General features: G+C 41.8%; 1 protein-coding gene across 1 annotated transcript; it reads right to left on the reverse strand.

The window, feature by feature from the left end:
- On the reverse strand, window positions 1–19,641 carry LOC145406109 (methanethiol oxidase). Its single transcript, XM_080277306.1, has 11 exons — window positions 19,517–19,641; window positions 10,494–10,639; window positions 9,755–9,937; window positions 9,031–9,190; window positions 8,302–8,436; window positions 7,155–7,320; window positions 5,999–6,093; window positions 4,288–4,475; window positions 3,246–3,391; window positions 2,027–2,149; window positions 1–893 (listed from the first exon to the last, which is right to left on the reverse strand). The coding sequence occupies exons 1-11, from the start codon at window positions 19,527–19,529 to the stop codon at window positions 803–805; spliced, it is 1,446 nt and encodes a 481-aa protein (XP_080133432.1). The 5' UTR covers window positions 19,530–19,641; the 3' UTR covers window positions 1–802.
- Window positions 19,642–24,570: the final 4,929 nt, after the last annotated feature.

Consider the following 24,570-nt stretch of genomic DNA (forward strand, 5'->3'; position numbering starts at 1 on the left):
TTTGCATCTATAGCGTTGAACATTATTATAGTCGTGTCACCCACAGATAGTACTATTTTGCATATAGGAAAGCTGTGGCATGAAGGAGCACCATTCCTCTTGAGCACATAAGGTTTCTCCACTGATAAACTAGACAGTACCCAGAAGGCGCATACCTCCACCAACGCCTATACCAGACAATTCAGATCACCACTAAAATTGAATCAACTCTTCCTTGGCCCATGACCCACATATCCACAAAATATCACAAATCCATCTTTAACTTTTTAAAATACCTTGTGGACGAAAAAAACAAAAGTCATGAACCGGGACTTGAAATCGTGTCGTAGGGGATAACAGAAAAGGATATCTAAAAAGGCAACTTATAACAGCGCTCTAGAGTTATTAAAAAAAAATTGGAAAGTATAATATAGGGATGAGGTGGAGAGGATGACGAAAGGGGGTATAAGTTGGACAGAGGGTAGCCAGATAGCTGAGTACGGGGTGACGTGGAGGCGAGTAGTTTGTGGTCACCCCTTACGAAATTCAGGGTCCGGCTACAGATAGACCAATAAATAGGTAGGAAGATATAGATAGATAGATATAGAAAGGGGTCATAGGTAGACAGACAAATAGGTAGATAGATGTTATATTGTGTTTGGTTATAAGTAGACTGATAGGTAAGGAGGTACATATACCGTAGATAAGTACATAGACAGAGTCTGTATCTAGACATAAATATAGATAATGCAGTATACAAGGTACTGGTAAACATTGGTGTTTTTATACATTATATACACGTGATGCTTTGTGTCTATAGTGCTTAGAGACCAGCCTTGGGGACCTTGCTGTGGGCACATTCCTTAGAGCCGGGGGGAAGCCAGATGTCCGATGTGCAGTCCCCGCCTGGGTATCTGTGAGAGGAGAGTTCATTTTAGAGCGAACCGATTGACTTTCTTTCCTTCCTTTTCCTTTCAACCATTTTTCTTTCATTAACTCATTCTTCTCCTTTTTCATTCATTCATTCTTTCTCCCCTTTTTTTCGTTCATGCATTTTTTCTTCACTTTAATTTGTTCTTCCCCTTTTTCTTTCATTCAGTCTATCTTCCCTTTTTTCGTTCATTCATTCTTTCTTCTTTTCTTTTCTTTTTTCTTTCTTTATTGCGAGATGTTTGATATGCAGTCCCCACCAGGGTATACGTAAATGTAAAAAGAGTTAATATTAGAGGGTACGGCTTTCATCATCAAAAAATAAATAATCCTAACATTGCTCGAATTTTATTTTTTAAGTTATTTATTTACTGTATTTATTTATATTCTCTGATAGGCCTTTACTTACCATCCCATCCATTCATTTAAAAGTTTTATCATTCGGTCCTCACTTAGAATTTTCCTGATTCTGTAAGCTGGAAATTTCACTTGTCAGATTTTCATAATAGTGGTCTGTGTTCACTACAGACTTAACGGATTTCTTACACCATAATATTCACTCATGAGTTATTCTTCGCAGCAAAATTTTTTCTTTTTTTTCTTTTTTATTTTTTTTCATTCTCTGACCAACCTTCCCTTATATCCACCTCTCAGCGTCCTGTCCATCTGTACTAGAGTGTCATAATTCTGTAGTCTCTCTCTCTCTCTCTCTCACACACACACACACACACACACACACACACACCCACAAACAACTGCCTTACTCCATGAGCGTAAAGTATCCTTATATATTTTGCACATTATACACTGTCCTAAAACTTCCCTTTAAAACTTTTCCACACACGGGGGCTTGTTGTATGTTCAATTAAACTCCGCAATTACATTATATCCTAAAATTTGTTAAAAAAAAACAAATCAGTAAATTAAAAATTTTCCCCACTAATCACTACATTTTCACTTCCTCCCATAATTCCCATCATATACAGCCATTTTCACTTCCACCCACATTTCCTGTCTAGTCCACCCAATTTCACTCCCACCCATACCCACTCAGCTCCACTTCCACCCACATTTCCCATCTTACCCAACCACTAAAAACATTCTCACTAAAACTTGCCTTATTTCATGGGCCAGTGCAGGTCCCTCGGGTTCCTTGCCAAAGTCGATGAGGAAGTTGCGATTGAGAGTCAGGCCGCCCTTCTCTGTATCCACGTCAATCTGCAGCATCAGGGAGCCCTTCCTGTGGGGAGGCAGGGGAGAGGGAAGTATTAGTGCTGTTATTTTTATTATAACTATTATTATTATTATGGGGGTGTTATTAGGACTTTTATTGATGTACGTTTTGCAGTATTTCACTCTCGATGTTTCAATCATTCTTCTTTCCCCTCCGTGGATCATTATGGTTTCCTCTGCTTAGATCACAGTTTCTCTTGCTTTTGTGTTTTCAAATTTTTGGTTTCTTGTCCCTTTTTACCTATTATATATATATATATATATATATATATATATATATATATATATATATAGTGAATTATTTATTATGGTGACAGTTAAAGTTGGGATGATATTGGTTCAGAACTTTGGAAATCTCAAAATTCTTAAACTATGTGGAAAAAGTTCTAAGACTTTGTAGACTAAAATGGTAACACTCTGTCTCCTAACAGTGTGAGGTGCAGAAGCTTGACAGGCTACAATATTAAGGTGTAGATTTCAGACACTATATTAATTTTACACTTATTTGACCGAGAATTTCGTCCTTTTGCAGCATATTTCACATCGCTTAGTGACAGACTAAGAAATACTACGGCTCTGCATCCTTTCCATAGCGCTTCTTCGTGACTAGCTGCATTATGTTAATTTTTTGTTACAACCGAGCACTCAAGATGAAGAAATGACAATTTCTAGGCCAATTCAAAGTATAACTGGTATTGTATCAACATTAATGGATATGATGTTTCACGGACAATTTTTCTCGTGGTGTAAGTTACGGTAAATATCATAGGTACTTTGCTGGGTATGTAACGAGTGTAGTATCACAAATTACAGTACAATAAACCAAAAAAGTATCGAGCTTCTTCCCGCACACATCATTCTGTGACATGGACGAAGCACTGACATGGATCAGCTGGTCGTTATAAGTGCAAATATTATCCTTGGCATTTATTAGGACTCGAAATCGCACAAAGTTCAAATACTGGGTGCTGTGTTTTTTAAGGCATTAGGTTATTAGATTCACGTGTCCTACAAAACACGCTAACATTCACATCCATCGTACCCCAAGTGTGCGATACTTGCTGCACTTTTTTGTTGACTGTACGTGAGGCAACGGTACGTACTTGACGATATCTGGGTAGAACTGTCTGTCCCAGGGTGAGAAGAGGGAGTCGGTGACGTAGAGACGCTTGCCATCCAGGGACAGTTGCAGCATCTGTGGACTGCCCATGATGCGACGACCCTGGATGTACACGGGATCAGGCTGCTCCTGTGGTCAGAGCAGGACGAGATGATATTGTAATCAGTAGATTTGTTGTTCTTTTGTGTATAAAGAAAGTTTAGTAAATGTATGTAGTAACTCATGGCTGGTGTTATGAAAGTTCCTAAAAAAAAAAATGTAAAAGTGCACATAACGCTGTGTGCTGTATTTAATGATTATTACATATGCTTCACTGGGATTTATATCCATCCCATATTCTTCAATGTAAACTAATGCCTATATACAGTATATTTGTTGTCTTTTAAAGCTATTACCATTTTGATTACTAATGTGCACTAGTTACAACAACATTCAGGCCATGGAGTCTCTTCTGAGCAGAGCATAAATCATTTAGCATTACTCAAAATACGAAGTTCGGTATGTCCTAAAACTAAAGGGGTTTATAATGATGATTGTTGGCGGTAGGGTGATCTTTTTTTGGTGTTTGTTTCTGTTTTGTATTGGTGATGGGTACTAGAGTGCATTAACTCTAATTTGAGGGGCTGAAGAGGAGCCTACTCATGGCGGCGCTGTGCATCCTGGGTGGAACAGTTGTGGCGTGCGGCCAGAAGCCAAACCTCCTCAATATTTCCATAAACCTCGCCGTTGGAAGGACCCTAGTCCAACCCTGCTGAGGCTTTGTCCACTACACGGGGGCGGTGGATCCCTGCACGGTATATAGATTGTACTGTTCCTGACGGACGTCCCCACAGAAGCAAAGATCCCCAACCCTTGTGAGGGCCACATGTAGCCAGATTGCAGGGTCGATTTAACTAAGAGAATCATTCGTACCTCATAACTATGGCTTATCAAATTTCATGCAAACACAACATACTATTCAATCAGTGGGAGTGACTCAGTTCCGTCAGATGTAAACATATGGACTTCAACTTCACATTACTAACATCCAGCTCCTGATCGTGCACAACTTTGACGGGTCCGCCCTTCACGATGGACCCTCCGAGGAAGATCTGACCCGCCAGCTTAGGGTTGGCGGGGTCGGTGATGTCGTACTGGCGGATGTCACCGTGGGCCCAGTTGCTGAAGTACAGGAAACGATCGTCCAGGGAGATCAGGATGTCCGTCATTATACCTGCAGTGGGAAGACAGGTTAGCTCTATCTTGTGTGTGTGTGTGTGTGTGTGTGTGTGTGTGTGTGTGAATCATGATACGTGCACTGTGGAGGTGAGTTAGTTTATGTCTCTGTATTAATTTATTTACGGTATATATTTATTTATCGCATAATTACTCATATGTCTGTATTGGTCCCACCTCATTTGTACTGACGTTGAAACTATATTGTATACCGGTATATATTTTTTCATATAGCCTGTTTCATACACAAGTATCTGTCTTTTCCACCTTTTTTTTTTTGGGGGGGGGGGGAGGACTTTTGATTGGTTGTGATGGTTCACAGTATTTAGTATTAATACGTTTATCTACCTGGCCATAAACTAATAATTTGTTCCTTGTTGCCCAGCTGCCCAATTCATCATCAGAGTTAACATTTAAGCAGATCAGACAACAGACAAATCTTATTAATATATCTTCGTTACACTTCCCCCAAAGCGAATCCATTACGGAATTTAACTGATGTTTTAATACACTGGCTGATTCTGTGCATGAAAAAAATCTTGGCAGGGGAGTGAACATCAGTTAAGGTTTTCATTCACAAACTTAGTAATATATTTATGTTTTTCTCCATCAGTTGTGGATTATACTGTTGAAATTATTGTTGTAGCCCCAGCTGAAATGTGAGCCCGGTGGACTGCAGGCCTAAGTTGCGCTTTCCCCGCAGTACACCACTACTAGGGACATTTGTAAAGCCAGGCAGAGGAAACTTTAAATTACATGGGTGCCACTTCATGAAGGCGTCTCTCCAGCACCGTGACACTCAGTGAATAATGAATCCCTGTTAAACCGTCAGTTGGCGCGTCTCTCACAGCACCAGTGTTAAGTGGTGGTCGTTATCTGCAGCTGTCATGTCTCGTGCTTCACTGTCTTTCATTATTAACCCCTTCGGTATGGTAGAGATAAAAATAAATAATAGATTTTTCTTTCCGCTGCTACGTAATAAAACAGAGCTGTTGGGGGATATTTCGTATCAATTGGGTTACAGTCAGTGTCCATTAGGTTAAGCCTCCTAGGAGGATATCCATTTATTTTTTATTTTAGTTCCTTATTTTTTTTTAACGGGATTTTGCTGATATTAGGAAACTTCACTGATACTGATATTAGGAAATTTCACTGATACTGATATTAGGAAATTTCGCTGATACTGAAGGGATTAAAAGATGATACAGCAGTGGAAATGGGGCACTGATTAATTTTGTCAGAGTGCACATATCTGCCACAGTGCACATGATATTTGCCACAATGCACATATTTCCCACAGTGCACATGATATTTTGCCACAGTGTACATAATTTTGTTACAGCGATGGTAATATTTTGCCAGTGTGCACACCATTTTGTAAGATTGCTGACGATATTGTTCCGTACTGTGCAAGATACTGTTTGACTGCACATGATTATTTGCACAGTGCGTGGTGTATGTTGCCACAGTTGTCTCCGTTATACCGACCAGGCACCTCAGTCAGTTGCCATGGATACACACCTGGCATCTCCGGTAGTGCCCAGCCTTCCACCTTCTTGGGCGGGATGCTGATCACCTTGTGGGCTGCGTACGTCCCGTCATCCTTGCGGTAGAATCTGGGGACGTGAGAATTGTTACAGTGTGTGCCTTTTTGTCAAACCTGGCAGAGATCCCCGTCATCTTTCAGTTCAATTGATGGCCAAGTGTGGTCAGATTGAAAGGTTGATTTAGTAACGAAGGAGACCTTTCCTTCATAATTAAAGCTTATCGTATTTTATATAACCAGAACCTAAAGTATTAAGTTGTAGGAGTGGCTCAGCTTTGGCAGATAACAAAAAACCGACTATAGTGAGGAAGGCAAGGCAAGGTTTGGGGGAGGCGGTGGCTGAATCGGTACAGAGGCGGCTTGCAGTCCTGATGGACCCAGGTTCGAATCCTGGCTGGGGCAGGGGACAGTTTAAGGACTTGAATTTCATAAAAAGCAGACTTTCCTGACCTACCAGATGACCCGCCAAAATGTCGTAAAAATACCCCCGCTAATAACAATACATCAGTCCTGTATGAGACAGCCCTAGCATGTATTCAGTATGGACGGTGGGTGTTAGCGCCGAAGTGGTGACATGTGGAGGTGTAGGAGGACTACTGGGACTGGGGATAGGCTACTGCCCCCGAGATATAGGCCCTGAAGCCTTTGCCCAGAGTCGGACATCTAAAAAAAAAAAAAAAGAAAAAAAAAGTAAGGGCGGCAAGGCAAGATAGATGCAGTAAGGGAGTTAAGGCAAGATAGATCTAGTAAGGGAGGCAAAGCAAGATAGAACTTGTAAGGGAGGTAAGGCAAGATAGATGTGGTAAGGGAGGCAAAGCAAGATAGATGTACTGGAACCCCTCTTTATCACCCGGCGTGTTTTTGTAAAGTAACATCCAGTCCTGTGCAATTCCTTTGGGGACCCAGAAGGACCTGAGGTGTGGGTGGGTCAAAGGCCAGGCCACCGTAGTCCAGATCAGTTAAATTAGAGGAGCCTATCCAATGTCTGGCAGTGTTTTACGTGACAAAGTTCTTCGTCTACTTCTCTGACTAGGACTGTGGCACATTAGCTCATGGAATAATTTGAGAGTTATTACGAATCTGGAAAACTCTCTCTCTCATTACTACTTCGCAGGGCAGTAAGAGTCATACCTGAAGACATTGGCATAGAGGGCACAACCAACGAATCCCTCTGTGGCGGTGGGCTCGTGCAGGAAGCGTATCTCCAGTGGCATCACCCCTTCTGGCCCCAGGTCTACGCGCTGCAGCAGACGACGATCAGACCACGAGTACACGTTCAGGTGTGTCCCGTATTTACCTGCGAGGGGAGGCACGGGTAAACTTGTGTTCAGGTGTCTCATATACCTACAGGAAGGGAGTGCAGGTATAGTGTTGGTACTGGTGTGGCTTTGGACGTTGTTCACCATATTTATGTTTGCAAGTATTACTACATAGCCTACAGTTATCTCTCGAAGATATATATATATATATATATATATATATATATATATATACACACACACACACACACACACCTCTCGCTGGTGCAGTGGTAACGCTCTCGCCTAGCATCTGCTAAGACGGGGGTTCGCGCCTTGCTCGGGATGCGAAAAAGTTTCACTGACAAAGCGGGTGGTCACTGTCCTCCTTGAGCAAGAGGATGGGTGTGTGCGTGTGTGAAGGTCAAGGCTTTGCCCTTAGATCGGACTATATGAGCTCTCAGCTCTCTTCCGGGAGGGTAAAATGCCGATGATCACAAACCATCACGTGATCCTGACCGACCCGGTGAATTACACACGCAGGTATATACACACGCACATAGATAGACAGATGGTGCAATGTTAATATCTTCTTTCATCAGGGTTGTTGGGTGAAAAAACTTTTTTTTTTCTAGACTGTTGGACAACAGTTCATATACCATTATGGTGGAAAAATTCTGATGCAGCCATTAATCCAAGACACTGAAATGAAGTATGGATAGTGATGTGATGCTGGGGACAGAAATACAGTAAATGCGACAATACAGAAAGTTTAATGGGTAAAATCAGAGTCCGATATAACAAATCTGATATAGTGAGGGTTTGTCTGTCGTATGTTCACGCCACCCACAACCGTTTCCTTACAGGCTTCAACACCCACACCCAATTTCCTACCTTACTTCTGCACCTTACCCTCCTTCTCATTCCCCTCACACACCGACATACCCACTTCACCTCCTTCTTATCCTGCTCGCCTCCCTTTCCATCACCCTCCTCCTCCTCCTCATCATCATCATCATCATTATCACCACCTCACTCACCTGCCTGCACATCCTTAGGGTCGAATCCCTTCCAAAACGCGGTAGGACAACCCCACTCGCTGGAGATGAGGACGTCATGAGTGGGCTGGTACCAGTAGTCATACCCATACTCTGAGTCCATCTCCGTCCATTTCCCTAGTAACACAGGCAAAGACAGGGGTGTTAGAAATGACTGGGTGTATTTGTGGAGTGTTGGAAATGACTGGGTGTATTTGTGGGCTGTTGGAAATGACTGGGTGTATTTGTGGGCTGTTGGAAATGACTGGGTGTATTTGTGGATATTAGGGAGATCTGGTTGTGAGGAAAATGATGATAACTGTCGAGAAATTAACTGTGCGTGACTGAAGGTGCAAAAAAGGTAACTTACAATGAGCATTTAATGTGATTCCGGGTGCAAAAAAAGAAAGATATAAAAGATGGCTTACAATAACTTCTCTACTAACCTATGCACTTCCCTAGTACCCTCTTCACATCCCTACTAGCCTATGCACTTCCCTGCTAGCCTGTATACTGTACATCATTACTAACCTATGCACTTCCTTTCTAGCCTATATACTTCATTACTAACCTATGCACTTCCTTTCAAGCCTGTTCGCTTCCTTACTAGCCTGTGCACTTCCCCTTCTAGCCCATGCACTTCCCTACTAGCCTGTGCACTTCCCTGCTAAAATATTCACACCCCTACTACCCTATGCACTTTCCCATTAGCCTGTGCCCTCCTCCACCTACCTGTGTGCTCGAAAGTCAAGGAGTCGAAGGTGATGAACGATCCCTTTCCCTTGCCGTGAGCGTCCCCCAGCGTGGAGATCATCACCTGGCCGTTGGGGAGGCAGTGCGTGGTGTGGGGGTGACTTACGCCGTTAGACTTAAGCACTTCGGGTTCCATAATCTGTTGGGAAGAGGTTAAGAGCAGCAGTTAATTCCACACCTCACACTGCCGAAACAAGCCACACACTTCCACACCTCACACTGCCGAAACAAGCCACACACTTCCACACCTCACACTGCCGAAACAAGCCACACACTTCCACACCTCACACTGCCGAAACAAGCCACACACTTCCACACCTCACACTGCCACACAAATAAGCCACACACCTCCACACCTTACACTGCCACACGCAAACAGGCCACACACTTCTACACCTCACACTTACGGTTTACAATACCAAACCCTGGTCACAATGATAGACCTTACACTGCCATACAACGCATCAGCCCACCTCACACTGCCACACACAGCCACATCTCACCATAATGTCTTCCACAGCTACATACTGTCAAACACAACAACAACACTACACTATCACAATACACACCCACAACTCACATTACACACACACACACACACACACACACACACACACACACACACACACACACACACACACACACACACACAGCTCACATTACCCCTTCCCCCAGACACAACCTCCTAACCGTCCACCCTTTCCTTGAACATCTTAGGCTTGCGTTCTTCGGAGATGTCAATGACGTAGACCCTGGAGGAGCCGAGGGCGGGCATAACGAGCCGGTTGCGGACGCGGGAGGGGTCGTCGTAGCAGGAGGAGCAGGTGTTCCAGCCCATGTGGTGGATCTCGTCGTCCAGGTAAGGCAGGTACAGACGATGGATCACCTGGGGGCACGTAGGGAATCATCATCATCATCATCATTATTATCAGTGTGTTGGAATATTATCGTCCTGGCCTTTGTGTGTGTGCGTGTGTGTGTGTGTGTGCGTGTAAAGATGGAGTGAGGTACTGAGTATTTGGTGTTTATTTCATGAGCTGTGACTGTATGATCTTTTAAGAACTTGTCACCATCGTCATTAGCAAATCATCGTCGTCATCTTCGTTTTACAACCAACACATTTCAGGACTGGGAGGTAGCATAGGGTAGGGTGGGGAGTGCTTTCCTGTCCACATTTCTGAATCTTATACGCCAAATATATTATCTGAAAACAGTTTGATGGTATGGTTATAATCATAACAACAATAAATAATAATAATAGAAGTAGCAGTAATAGTAGTAGTAACAGTAATATAATAAGATAATGACGATGACGGTAACGCTGGTAATGATGATGATCATGATGAAGGTAATAATAATAATGTAGGTAATAATGGTAGTCATGATAACAATAAATATGACAACAGCATTAAAGATGATAAAAGATAATTATGTACGCCTACCTTACAGAAATCAGGTGAGGCAGGGTCAACATCCACGGTAGCGAGATAGTCCGGTTTGCCTGAGTTAGTACGGATGCAGGGAAGCCACAGTATTTTCTCACGAGGCCCGTAGTTCATCGCGGCCAGCGGTGACGGGTAGCCGGGACCTGGAGAGTTAATGCGGTGGTTGAGGAAGGTTTATGAAGTACCAGGTTGTGAGTCAGGCTCCGAGGGGTGGGCCAGGGTAGGGCAGAGCAGGAAGATAGGGCAGAGCAGGGTAGAGGTAGAATAAAACAGAACAGAGCACAGTAGGGCAGAGAAGAGCAGAGCAGTGTAGGGTAGAGATTAAGACTGAATAAGGCACAGCAAGGTAGAACAGAGCAGAGCTGGCTTGGGTAGAGAAAAAAAGGCGGAATAGGGCACAGCAGGTTAGAACTGAGCAGCGCAGTATAGGGCAGGGTAAGATAGTGCATGATGAAGAAAGAACAGGAGGGAACAGTGTAAGTCAGGGCAGAGTAGAGCAGGTTAGGTTAGGATTGGGTAGCACATGGTATGGTATGGTATGGTAAGGCAGGATGAGGTAGGATGGGACAGGATAGGACACGGCAGGGCAGGATGAGTGTGAAATAGTATGGGAAAGGGGAGGACAAAGGAGGGCAGGAAAGAAGAGATAGTAAGGTGGGATGGGTAGGAGGGACAGGGCGTGATAATGTTGTGTTGTTGTTGTGGTCCAAACTTTAAAACCTTGAACTTCAGGAAATTGATCACTTCATCCATGTATTACTGTGCATCTTTTGTTTGGGTTATGCTGAAAGGTTGTCTGTATTGTGAGGTGAGTAGGATGAGGCAGGGTGATGATGGAGCAGGACAGGGTAAAGGACTACGGGATAGGGTGGGACAGGGAGAGCTGGGATAGGACTGGGCAGGGTAGGGCATGGCTGAGTTGGGTAAGACACTTAGGGCAGGGTGAGGTGGTGTGGAACAGGGAGGAGTAAGGCAGGGTGAGGTGGTGTGGAATAGGCAGGAGTAGGGCAGGGTAAGGTGGTGTGGAATAGGCAGGAGTAGGGCAGGGTGAGGTGGTGTGGGATGAAGTAGGGTAACTTAAGGCACAGTTGCTTATGATGAGGAACTTATATCATTACATCTCTTACCAACATCGTCGGAGACAAGGCTAATCTAAGGCACCAACAGCTTATCACACGCACAGAGAGAGAGGAGGGGGGGATGTTGTGGTGTGTGTGTGTGTGTGTGTGTGTGTGTGTGTGTGTGTGTGTGTGTGTGTGTGTGTGTAAAAGATCGCATGGCAGGAAAATCGTTTGTTTGTATTTTTATTTTTTCTTATTCCCTGTGGTGGTGGAGAGGGGCGCCTTCGTGTGGTGGCAGTGTTATAACCAATCTGCTCCGCTGGCCGGTTATAACATTCCTCAGCTCTCCCCAAAATGAGGATGGTGCGCTGGTGGAAATTTTGTCTTTAAATAGTAAATAACATTTCTGACAGCAAAGTTTCGAAGCGTTACCTCTGAACTACCCCCTCCCCTCCCCTCCCCCCCACATGCCTACCACATCGCCACCACTATGCTCTGAGCTCCACCCACAAAGCATGACGTCACACCAGAGTTCACACAGTACCAAACTTCACCCTCAAAGCATAACGTCACACATCACTCACACCATATCACTGGACTACTGCATAACTCCACGTGGCTGCAATATCCTGTTCGCTTATATCACATACTAGCACCTCTTCTCTTGGGTTTTTGCATATTATATACGCCTTAATTCTATAAAGCACGTCTCTTCTCTTACTTAAATCCGGTTACTGTCAGACGGTATTATTCATCAGATAGCAACCCCCGTCCTCGAAAGGTTAGAGACAGTCATGCCACGTGTTTTTCTTATCAACCCAGTGGCGAAGTCAGGTCTCCACAAATAAGGGGCCAAGGTGGGGACAGGACTCGTTCTGGGGGGGCCTAATGTTGCATACTGTGAACACATTATATATTCCAAAATTTCAAAACGGGAGGCTAGTTTGCTAACGCCAGATGATTTATAACTGAAGGAAACGTGTTACCTCGAAAGTGTTCAAGTATTCTTCTATGCATATTTTAATTCCTAGCACTGACAAAGAAATAATCATCAGTTTAACTCTTCCCACTATACTCTGTCCACCTGGCTCATTCCTCCCGACGTTAAAGATAGCACTCACCCTTTGTCTGTTTCGGCTCCTCGATTGTGCATGTGTTTCTCAGTCTTCTCTTTCGATTTATAGTTTTTTCAGTACCAGAGATAGATTTTTAACTGCGCCAAATTTTCTCCAAACGATCTATTAAAAGCGTGGGACAGGTTCAAAATGCGTTGTTCTTGTTTTTAATGATGGGTTTGTTAGAAACGTTCGGCAGAATTCCAAGTCCATAACTGGTTTCTCTCAAAATGGTTTAGTTTAGGTTTACTGGAAATAAGTTCCCTGGCTTCTTAGGCTAGGTTATTGGCGCGTGTTTCTTCAGAACGGGATTTACTTCCAAAGACTTAATTGGTTGTTTTCAAAATGCCCCAGGCTTGCGGGAAATATGTAATAGTTTTCAAAATGCGTGACGACTTCCAAAATAAGTTAGGCTTGTTGGAAATGTGCTTCTTTAAAACGTGGGTGAGGTTTCAACGCGTAGCTTATCAACTTCATGTTGGAAGTGGCATGTTTTTCCTCTCTCTCTCTCTCTCTAACTGACAGATGGCTAGAAACTTCAGATTGTCGTTTGGGATTGTTTTTCCTCTCTCTCTCTCTCTCTCTCTCTCTCTAACTTACAGATGGCTAGAAACTTTTCAGATTGTCGTTTAGGATTGTTTAGAACATATCTTTATTTCTCTAGTAGTTGGTCACCAGGTTTACGTGTTCAAAACGTGGCCTAGGCTTTTCCAGTGTGAAACAGCTTTATTATATTGGGATACATGCTTTTCTAATTCTCTGGACATCGAGGTGGGAGCATGTTTATTCGCAGGCATGCAGCGAAGTAAGAGCCCGCGTGGAGCTTTGAGTTTCGAGAATAAATTTTCGCATCAAAATACCTCGGGAGAAAACGTAGCGCCTAAACGACTTTTTGGAAACTCTGTCAGAAGATTACAACATACACAAGATGGAAGGTTCTAAGAGGTTCCAGAAAAGACAATTGACACTAAACTTCCCGAGAGAAATAAAATGGTTGAGGTGTGTGCTTGGTAAACGTCAGCATTACTAGGAGTACGTGTGTTGGATGCTGAATTACACCTTCACAGACGAGCCCGTGACATTTGATTGATCTTAACCCTTCACCCTGAGAACCTCTTTTACCATCTATTTTTTACTATCCAGACGGTTTTATTCAGCTGACGAGAGCCCAGTGTCACGGTCAGTGAAGGCTATATTTAACCCCTCTAGTATAACAAATATCTCCTAAGCTGACAAAATCACACAGAGAAGGCAGTCTAAAAATTGCAAGTATCATAATCGTAGTCAAGGTCAGTCTGCGTTTGAGGTTTCCCAGCACGTCTCACGTCTCTCCGTGTGACGAAATTTGTTGGTTTATTACTGCTGTCTCAAGGCACTTTGATTCGTTTTATGAGGGGTTTATCATCATCATCATTTTTTTAATTTTACGCCTTCCCCTTTTTTCAATAAGGGCTAAGGCGTTGTCCCTGGGTAGAGGACTTTGGTTTGGAGCGTATCACCATTATTATTATTATTATTATTATTATTTTTATTATTATTATTATTATTACTATTATTATTATATGTAGATGTCGATTTTGTTGGAATTCACTGGGAGAAGTAAAGGGAACGGGAGTATGAGGGAAACGGGAAGAAACTGAGAAGAGAAAGAGAGCAAATGAGGAAGAATAAGAGATGAGATGAGAAATGCAGGACAATGGTGAAAAAAGAAAGAGGAGGAATACAGGGGAAAACATGTTCAGTGAGCGAGAGAGAGTCGTGCAAATGTATACTTCATCTAAGTTGTATAACAGGCGATAGGTTGCGCGCGCGCGTGTGTGTGTGTGTGTGTGTGTGTGTGTGTGTGTGTGTGTAAATGTTCTAGTGTGTTCTGCGTTACTCAGTCATTCTGTTTAATTGCTTAAAGCTGTTACAGAGACCACAACTCGAGGTTATGGCATGAAGCTGCAAGCAAGGAAGACTAATCTTGATATAACCAAAGACATCTTCACTGTCTCCGTTGTAAATGATGAACAAACACACTAGGAATGTAGTGGAAAGCAGTGCAGTAATTCAAAAAGAGATTAAATACACAACTTGAAGCGCAGTATTATACAGATACAATAGGAAAAGTGTATTGATACGTGTATGTGTGTGTGCCCATGTACTTATGTATGTATATGCATATGAATATTTCCTGTCCGGGGAGAAGGTGGATGGGCGAGTCTTGACCTGGTTCGGCCTGACCTGACCAATATGCTGTATCAGGTGTGGTCATCACCTTCACCAACATATACTTGTCTGTTCTGTGGGGACGTGAAACAAGTAAATGAACCTGCATTATTTTTCCTCCTGTACTGACAAATCTGAAGGGTTGGGAAGAAAGCCTTCTGCTGTACTATCTTTTTCTCCTACTTCAGTGATTAGTGATACAGTACTGTATTAGTGATAAGGCCGGAGCCCTCGCAGGGATCGTAAGGTCTCTCTCTCTCTCTCTCTCTCTGTCAGCCCCCCGTATCATGTGTGTGAGCAAACATAAGTTACTGAAGCGGCCTTTATATAAGCGGGGTGCACAGTTATCCATTGGCGATAGAGATGGACGCCTTCATGTGGTCGCACCGATATAATGGGTGGCGGAATTGCCCGGTCATACAAATGTCTCAGCTAACTCCCTATCCCCCGTAAGGAGGATGGTAGACCGCAGGGTGAGGGAAACTTTAGCCTGCAGTCCACCGGGTTCACGTTCACTTGGGCCTGGGGTTACAACAACAGTTACTACTACTACTACTACTACAGCTGCTACTACTACCACTACTACTACTACTATCTGGCAAATATGTCGAACCCCTTTCAGCTCAATTGATGACCGCCTTCCTACGTATGGCAACATTGTCCTTGTGGAAAACGTTGCCATAAAATCAAACAATTAATTTTTATATATTTCTGGGCTAAAGATAGGTAACTAAATAAATGTGATAATTGGAAAGCGATAATGACAATAGATGGTAATTAATGAATGATAAATAGGTGGTGAAATAAGAGAGTTTAGTATCGAACCTAACAGATCCTTAATCCCCTCCAGCTTACTTGATGGTCAGGTGTAGTTAGATTGGAGGGCTGGTTTGTCTAGTAACCAAGGAGACACATTCCTAACCTCATAACTAAGGCTCATCCAATTTCATGCAACCACAGTTTAGTATTCAAGTTGTATTTGGCCAGTTCCGTCAGATAAAGACACTCCAGTTACGTAAGGAGGTGACAGTGCCTGATGTAATGACTATCACTCTTATCGAAGCTTCTTGATTCAAAACAACGTAGCACATCACAAACACCGCCACTGCCACAACCAACACTACCATTATCAACTACAACGACTACTTCTGCTGTTACTACTACTACCACCACCACCAGTAATATAATAATAATAATAATAATAATAATGTTACTGTCACCAACATCACTTACATCCAAACAACCTAGCAACTATCACTGCCACCATGAAGAGAGAGAGTGAGAGAGACTCGGTGATGTCTGGCCTTGAATCTGTTGTTCAAGCAATTCTCTCTCTCTCTCTCTCTCTCATGCCATCAAAGGAGGTATAGGCTTGTCATCTGCCCTTAAATGTACTGGATTTTGATAGCCTAGCCTCGGGAACCTACACCTAGATGGGGGTGAAATGGGATCGGCCTTTTTATACATACGAGTAGTTTGTGGAGGTGTGTGGAACTGCGCACGTAGACGTGTGTGTGTGTGTGTGTGTGTGTGTGTGTGTGTAACTGCACATGTGGACTTGTATGTATGTGTGTGTGTGTGTGTGTGTGCAACTGCACATGTGGACTTGTATGTATGTGTGTGTGTGTGTAACTGCACATGTGGACTTGTATGTGTGTGTGTGTGTGTTAGTAAGCATGGAGACCTACGATTATGTACATATGTGCACGTAGACCTGTGTGTGTATGGAGGCCTATGATTGTAAATATGTGCACGTAGACCTGTGGGAGGGGGGGTTTAGGAACAGCGGCTCCAGCAGATCTTGACCTTGGTTTGATTGGCTCATCCTGATAATGCGCCTAGTATGCTGCATCACCTTCCTAACACCTCCTCTTATGGGATTTATTTTACATATTACACCAGAAAACTCTCACCTGTGCTGTTTACATTTTTTTAACTGACTGACCTGTACTTTGCCTCAATACAAGAGGATGCTGAGGTACAGAGTAAATGGCTAAGTAAAGGTCCTGCGAAGCCTGCAATGTTCTTAGACAATAGCTTCATGCCCTTTCAGACGATTTCATTCAACGTGCGACAGATCTCGGGATTTTTTTTTTTTTTTTCCCGGGCAAACGGCATATAACGTCCTCGTGTATTTTTCGTGCCAATTTTCAACGCTAGCCTTACCGTTATTACCGACTTCAGAAGGAAACGGTATAGGAAAGACGTTGATGCTGATGAGAGGAACACTTCAGAAAGCGTAACTGCCTACCCTCTGTTTCCCCTGAGAGAGAGAGAGAGAGAGAATCCAAGATCACTAGTAGTGAAGAAGGGTAGCCCCTCCAGTTCGAAAAATCTTGCCAGTTACTAAGTAAATAAGTAAAACCACGTCGGGTAGTAACGAAAGTATTAAAAAAAAAAAAAGTATCTTTACAATAACAAAGTTGATTAGTCATGCTTTACCGTCATGGCTGCATCACTGATATCTTTATCATGTATGAATTTGCAGAGCCAACTCGGCTTGTTTCAGCTAATGCCACATTATTATTATTATTTTTTTTATCCATGAGTTTTAGGTCGGTGGTACTGTCAGCTTGGGACGGCCATCTAACACCTCTTAGTAATTTTTCATGAATATTATAACTAGATATTCTCATGTGTTAGTTGTATTATTTTATTACTGACGTGGACTGCATAAATAACGTACGAGATTATTAACTAATCATCATCATCATCATCATCATCATCATCATCATCCAGACTTTTCCAGTCCCAAAGTGAAATTGGAAAGGTTAACACTGATATATGGTGTGCTCGACGAAGTGCTGCGTAAATGATGTACCAGTATAGCCGTAGCAGTGTCTTCTTCCGCTGAGCCACATGAAATTAGCTGCAAAAAGATGAAAATCTGGGCGGGTTTGAGAGAGAGAGAGAGAGAGAGAGAGACCTGTAATTTAAGTAGTCTGGAAGCTGAAATGTAAACTACAGTATGCGTCATCAGACTGAAGGGTTTAAGACGATGTTAAGGTACAATAAGGAAAATAAATCGCGAAGGGAAGCAACGAAGCGTCCTCCGTGACTCAGAATCTCCCTGCTGTTGTCATCACACACATTGTCTTCCTCATGCCACCCCACGCCGCTCTTCCCCATGTACAGTTAGAGACAAAAAATATCGCTCCACTGTAGGCAAACAATTATGAAACGCAGAATATATTACTGATTTCGAATGTCACGTACAGTTACAGGGGAAAAAAAAAAAGAAATAAAAATCGTTTCACTGTATAGTTGAACAATTTTGGAACATTTCGGAAAAAAAAAAAATGCTGACTTCAAATATCGCATCACTGGAGTCCCGAAAGACATCGTTTATCGTCTCATAGTTATGGGGTGCATCAGTATTTATGTCCATTAACGTGCTCATTTTATCCAAAGAATCAGCCCCTCCCCCTACCCCCTGCAGCAATATCCTTTCTTCTTGCTGATTTCAGACGATTTGATTCAGTTTAGACTCGTGTTGAAGTGGTTGACGAATATATCTGACCATAACCCTGATTTTTGCTACCCCCAGACTGTTTTACTGTGTGTGTGTGTGTGTGTGTGTGTGTGTGTGGAAGGGATTGAATCCGTATTCCCTGACCTTGCTATCTCAGACGAATTAAGACGCGTGTGATGAAGGTTGACCAGTCTGTGACCTTTCGTTTTTACCACCACCAGACGGTTTTACTCAGCTTTGGAGACGTGTTGAAGGGGTTGACTAACCAGTAACAAAACTCCTGTTCGACAAGTCCATCCGAAACTACAAATAAAAACTCATGCGTAGGAAGAATGAAAGACGTCGTAGTGAAGTATTTTAACAGCATTAAAAAAAAAAAAAAATGACTAATCTGGTTTAAAATTGCCATCTCCATCGTGAATGCTTAGATGCAACACTAGATTAACGTTTAAATGTGACGCTGGTCACGAAGAATTCCTATGGAGAAGATGTAGAGGCGTAATACAATCTTTATCTGCCACCCAGGCAGTGTTGGTGAAGAAGCTAAAAGGATGAAAACTGGGCCAAGTTAAGGTAAATGAACTACCTATCTTAATATTTTTATAGGTATAATTATTATTCTGTCGACGCAGTTTGCATATCAGTAAGTTTTTAGTACCGGCATTGTCGTGTAAAAAAAAAAAAAATAATAATTTCCATGAACGGCCAAAATCGAATGAAATCTAGTCAGTAAGAAGTGAAACGGCATCACTTACGTAAACCACCGTGACCAGTTATTCATTTAATTTATTCCAAGCCATACTTGTCTTTACCACGGAATGTTATCCATTTTGATTCCATCAGTCTTCCTGTGCTAGTCTTTTTGTTTTTAATCTCAACATGTGTGATAAATAAGAGTTCTGTTAACACTGATGACCAAATTTTGATATATATTTTTAGTAAGCCTTCTATTAAAGTGGGTGAAATGTGTTGCCTGGTGGCATTTAGTGTATTTAAATGAATTCTTTGTTATGGACACCTCCAGCCTGATTTTCTCCGGAAAAAAAAAAAAAAAAAACGTATTTGTGCCTGAAACGTATGTGAAATATTTAAAAGTATTATTTTTCACTGTGTAACATACAGTATGATTTTAACGGGCATGTAAACTAAATGTATACGAACCTGTAGCAGACATATTGGAGTTTGGGCTTGAGGAGGAAAAATGAATAGTTGTAAGCGATTTCGATACGCGCAAGTTCCACCCCTCACGTCTGCTGGGTTACTGATGTAGGAGGGACTGGCGGCTGGTCGGCATCGGACTGGGATAAGAGTAAAGGAAGGTAGGAGCAGAGGAGGGTTGCCAGCTCTCGTCAGGTCAGGACGTTGGTTCACAGGAATTCGATCACTCTCCTAGCATGTTTTTTTTTTTTGCAGGAAAGACTAGTAGCTCTCTACCTCACTTTGCGTTTCCTGCAAATTCTAAATGTGACTATTAGGAGATTGACTTAGCGTTCATGGCAGCCTAAAAACTAAAGGGTCATTGGCGATGTTAGGAGGGCAGCATGGTTGAGGGAAAACGAGTGTTTCAGAAAAGAGAGGTTGTTACTAGGGGAGAGAGAGAGAGAGAGAGTATTGTCATAAGCATAAATATACATGACAAGTGCATGACTACTGAATATGACCCTAGACTGCGTCCCGGAAGTCTCCATGCAAGACTCCTTTATTCCTTGGTCTGCCTCTGAAAATTCTTCCCCTCCATATTCATTCCTGTGACCAGGCTCATTCAGTCACTGTTCTCCTTGTGACCAGGCTCATTCAGTCACTGTTCTCCTTCACAACTTGTCCAGCTCATCATGACCTACCATCTGACATCACTTCTCAGAGATTTCCTGTCAGATCTCTTTGGCAATACATTGTTATCCGTTCTTGTAACTCAGTAATACCCTGCTCATCAGTCTCAAGATTCTCATTTGTGTACATTCCAGTCTGCTAGTATCCTCTTCTCAAACTGGCTAAGTTTTATTGTCATACAGCAATATACTTCTTGCACACCTTTTTAGAAAACACCCTTAGCACGAAAAGTAAAGCCCCATCAAGTCAGAAAATATAAGTTCCATAATTTCTTGCATCCACTTCTCATTCAAGCGGTGGATCTAGCCTCTGCTCCTCCTCCTGCACACAGTATGCCTACCAGGTAACAGGACTTCATGCATTCCATCCTTCAGTCTGCCCCTAACACCATTGCATCTCCTGTGAACCCATCTGTTACAAGTTACACATAACAGAATTCCTTCTCACTCCTTGATTTACACACAGCACAAGGCCAAGGATGAGATAAAGGGATGACGAGGAGAAATGAGAGGAGTGTGTGAGTTGAAGGGAGGACAGTAAGTCGATAGCCAGAAATCCAGCTCTCGTTGCTGTTGTTCAAGGGTATGAGAGAGGCATCATCTTGCGGAGTAAATGCTTCTTGGTTGTTGTTGCAGCCCTAGACATCTGTGACCCAGCAGATCTCATGAAGCCGGCCACGTCAGTAATTACGCACTCTGAGTTCTGTGTCCTGGTGATTGTCAATTAAACAATGTCCTCATGTATTTATATATTGTTGCCATTTGCTTGCGTTAACCACACCCGTGTCTCCTGGTTCGTCTTATCTCACCCATCTCAGTTTGGATTTAGGGCTTAGGTGATGATATATATATATATATATATATATATATATATATATATATATATATATATATATATATATATATATATATATATATATATATATATATATATATATATATATATATATATATATATATATATATATATATATATATATATATATATATATATATATATATATATATATATATATATATATATATATATATATATATATATATATATATATATATATATATATATATATATATATATATATATATATATATATATATATATATATATATAATCACTCATCACAACATCACCTAGGAAGAAGGGTTGGGAGCATGATGATGATTGTTATTATATTTTCCGGATCACCAGTCACCCCATCCCACCTTTAGAAAATAAGGTTTAAATGATGATATTCTGCTTTTTCAGTTTCGTTTTCTTCATTTCTGGATCACTCATCATCCCATCTCTTGGTTGGAAATTAGGATCGAGATGACGATGATGATGAAAGCGTATCACTTTAGGACTTAAAAAATAAATACTGTAAATAAATGAATAAATACGAGCAGCTGTAGTCAACTGTCTTATCATCAGTAATGCAAGACAGTCATCGTTATCACCATCCTTATCATCATAAAATGTACTGCCCCATTTTTTGAGCCAATAGGAACAATTGTTCTTTTAACACGGTGGAGGTTTTATCCTTCTGGAGTTTATTTCTTGTAGCAGTGGCAGAATAAAGACAAAACTAAGGCTGTACATCTTTTCCGCAGCACTTCTTCATGACTAGCATCATATTCTGTTGTTAATCTCATGTTATATGTGTATCAGCATGCAAACTAGAGAGATGGCAGTTTTAAGGTCCTAGTGAACAGATGAATATAGTACATACGGAGAAACAAATAAAAAGATTGCACTTGATTAATTTCCTCCCTCATAGTTGACTAGTAGAGCTGTTCCCTTTTGGACAGGCTGCAATTACGTCCACATATTTTTGACTTCTTTTATTAAAATTCTTTAACCCAGTTTTCTGGTGTACTGTAGTAGGTGGTGGTAACCATCATCGACGTCCTTAATGTCCTGTCTGCTTCTTCCATTACCTTTATTTTATTTTATTTACTTATTTATTTTGGGTCGGAACTCTCTTCCTCCCTCTTCCATCTGTCTTGGCATTTTTCTTATTACTCTTCCTTCCACTTCCACTTCAGGTGGCTCAACACTTACAAGTTTAATGGTTTCCTGTTACCCAGGAAACCATTTACAATGTTGGTTGGTAACCGTATACTCACATAACAGGTGGTGTGGAGCCTTTCATGGTGCTCATATTAACTGGGTGGAGAGATACGAATGCGGTGTCCATCCTGGAATCAAATTTTCACACCTGTCCCTGCACCTGGTGAGGTGTTGTCTACTCCAAGGGAACAATGGTTCACTGCATGAGACAGGTCTGAAGCAGTGGTTGCTTCCCTGCAGTTGATGGGTCTGCTTGGCCTAACAAACCAAGGTTACTCAACAACATCGGCAGCAACCTTTTTCCATCATACTACATCAGTATTTTTGTTTGGCAACATAGCTCCCACCGGCAACACTGCCCTCACCTGAGTTATCTATATGGAGAGTAAATTTTACTCTTGGTGGTGGCGACCATCATCCACTCACTTGATGTAGTGCTGCCTACTTCTTCCTTAGCCTTTATCATTCTTTTTCTGTGCCTGTCCTCCTCTCTTCCTATTTCTCCCATCTTTCCTGTCACTTCTTATTGCTTTTCTTTCCTTTACAGGTGGCTTTACATTTAGTGACAAGCCAAATGGTTTCCTGTAAGCCAAGAAACCATTTACAACGCTGGGTGGTAACCATATAACCAAACCATATGCACTCCCTACGTGTCAACAAGTGGGTTGATGGAGGGTTAGTGCCCCTCCCCGTAAAACAAATAACTAAAAGTCAAATGGCCACCCCTTACGGGATTATGGCGTCTGGCAGTAGATAAAGATAGAATGACCTTGATAACCTCCATTTTTAGCACGGCATATCACCCCATTTTCTTGCGTCAGAAAATAAGTAGGATTCAGACTAGAGATGGGATAATAGGCAAGAAAATACAGTGTTCTGTCAGATTTTTAGAAACTTTAGGTTATTGTAAGGCTGATTTTAAGTAATAAATGTATTGACATAGGTCTAATTACAAGCCATTAAGAATCTGCAGTTAATAACTGTATGGGTTCACATGGTTTTCCACATACAGTAATTAAACCATAAGGTATCATTAACTGTCACTTCATAAAGGTTGAGAACTGTACCAATAATGATACAGCTTCTACATTATTCCTCATAGTTCTAGCATAGCCTCCCAAAAAATCTTGCGAGGCATTATATAAGTACAGTGGCACCAAGTATTAAAAAAGGCTTTTACTTGGTTTACTGAGCTTTCAAGACTGATGTATATAACCGTCATTCACTTCTTTCAGTACTGTGCATGAACAGCATTTTAATCAGGCAAAACTGAGACTGTATTACTGTATTCAGTGGAGGAAACTCTGAGCATTCCAAGGATTAACCAATAATTTTTAACTCTTTGGCTCTAGGAATGTTCTGTAGCTGAACAAAATTGTCTTGTGGTATCCTCCACGAAATAATGCATCCATACATGGAAAGAATGGGGAATACGAAACTGACCTGGAAAAAATTTAAGTGAGGTGGTGGGGAAGGCCAAGGATGAGATGGAGGGATGGGATGGAGAGGTGTATGAGAGAGAAAGGGGAGGGGATGATATGGATATGTTTCCTGATGGCAGAGGACAAAGTGATATGGGAACATTTCATTTTTTACCAGTCCTTCCATAATGGGGATGACTGGCAATAGACTGAGAGATAGCTCTGTAGACAGTGAAAAGGGCAACTGTGATGTCTGATTATCACAAACTCGGTACTTAGGGCTTATCAAAATATTATCCAACCTCTTATGCGATCTCTGTCCAAAGTCATCTGAATTGAGTAGACTGCACCCCAGCGCTGACAGTTAAGCCATTCAGTCAGATGATCTTTTCATTATTATTTTAGCTCTCTGGACCCTGCCTCACCTAATCCTTAAATGAGGATTTTTACCATCTGAAGATGGCTATACTGTATTCAGATTTGGAGAAACACTACAAACTGGGATGGGATAGGAATACTTACTGCCTTTCCAGAGTTGAATGAAACTGTCAGGAGGTAGCAGAAATGAAGTAGTGTGTCATGACAGGTTAATATGGAGATATGATGCTTTCTCTCCACTCGCGAATCCTGCTTAATTTACAACTGGAGTCACATACTTGAAGCATATTTTTCATATTTTTTGTATCCCACAATAATTTTTGCAACTTAAAATACAGTAATAAGCACCTGCATTTTTTTCATGGCTGTAACATCATTTTAATGTTCTATCATGCTACAAATAGATAATTGTACTCATCTTCCCCGGTTTGATAAGAGTATCTTCAAACAGATTAAAATAGTCAGGCTATAGCAAGAATGAAATATAATTGACATCACTGGATTAAAAAGGTTAAGAGAGAATAATGATGATGATGT

This window comes from Coenobita brevimanus, chromosome 69, assembly GCF_032717465.1.
Source record: "Coenobita brevimanus isolate Jiangsu-jjx chromosome 69, ASM3271746v2, whole genome shotgun sequence".
NCBI classification, from domain to species: Eukaryota; Metazoa; Arthropoda; class Malacostraca; order Decapoda; family Coenobitidae; genus Coenobita; species Coenobita brevimanus.

Bases quoted from the DNA above. Each gene is read 5' to 3' on its own strand.
- LOC145406109 (XM_080277306.1), bottom strand. The intron at 9,191-9,754 runs GAAAGGGTGGAC...TCTTCCCAACAG, and splicing joins GCAAGCCTAAGATGTTCAAG to ATTATGGAACCCGAAGTGCT. The intron at 4,476-5,998 runs GTGTGTATCCAT...TTCCCACTGCAG, and splicing joins GGCACTACCGGAGATGCCAG to GTATAATGACGGACATCCTG.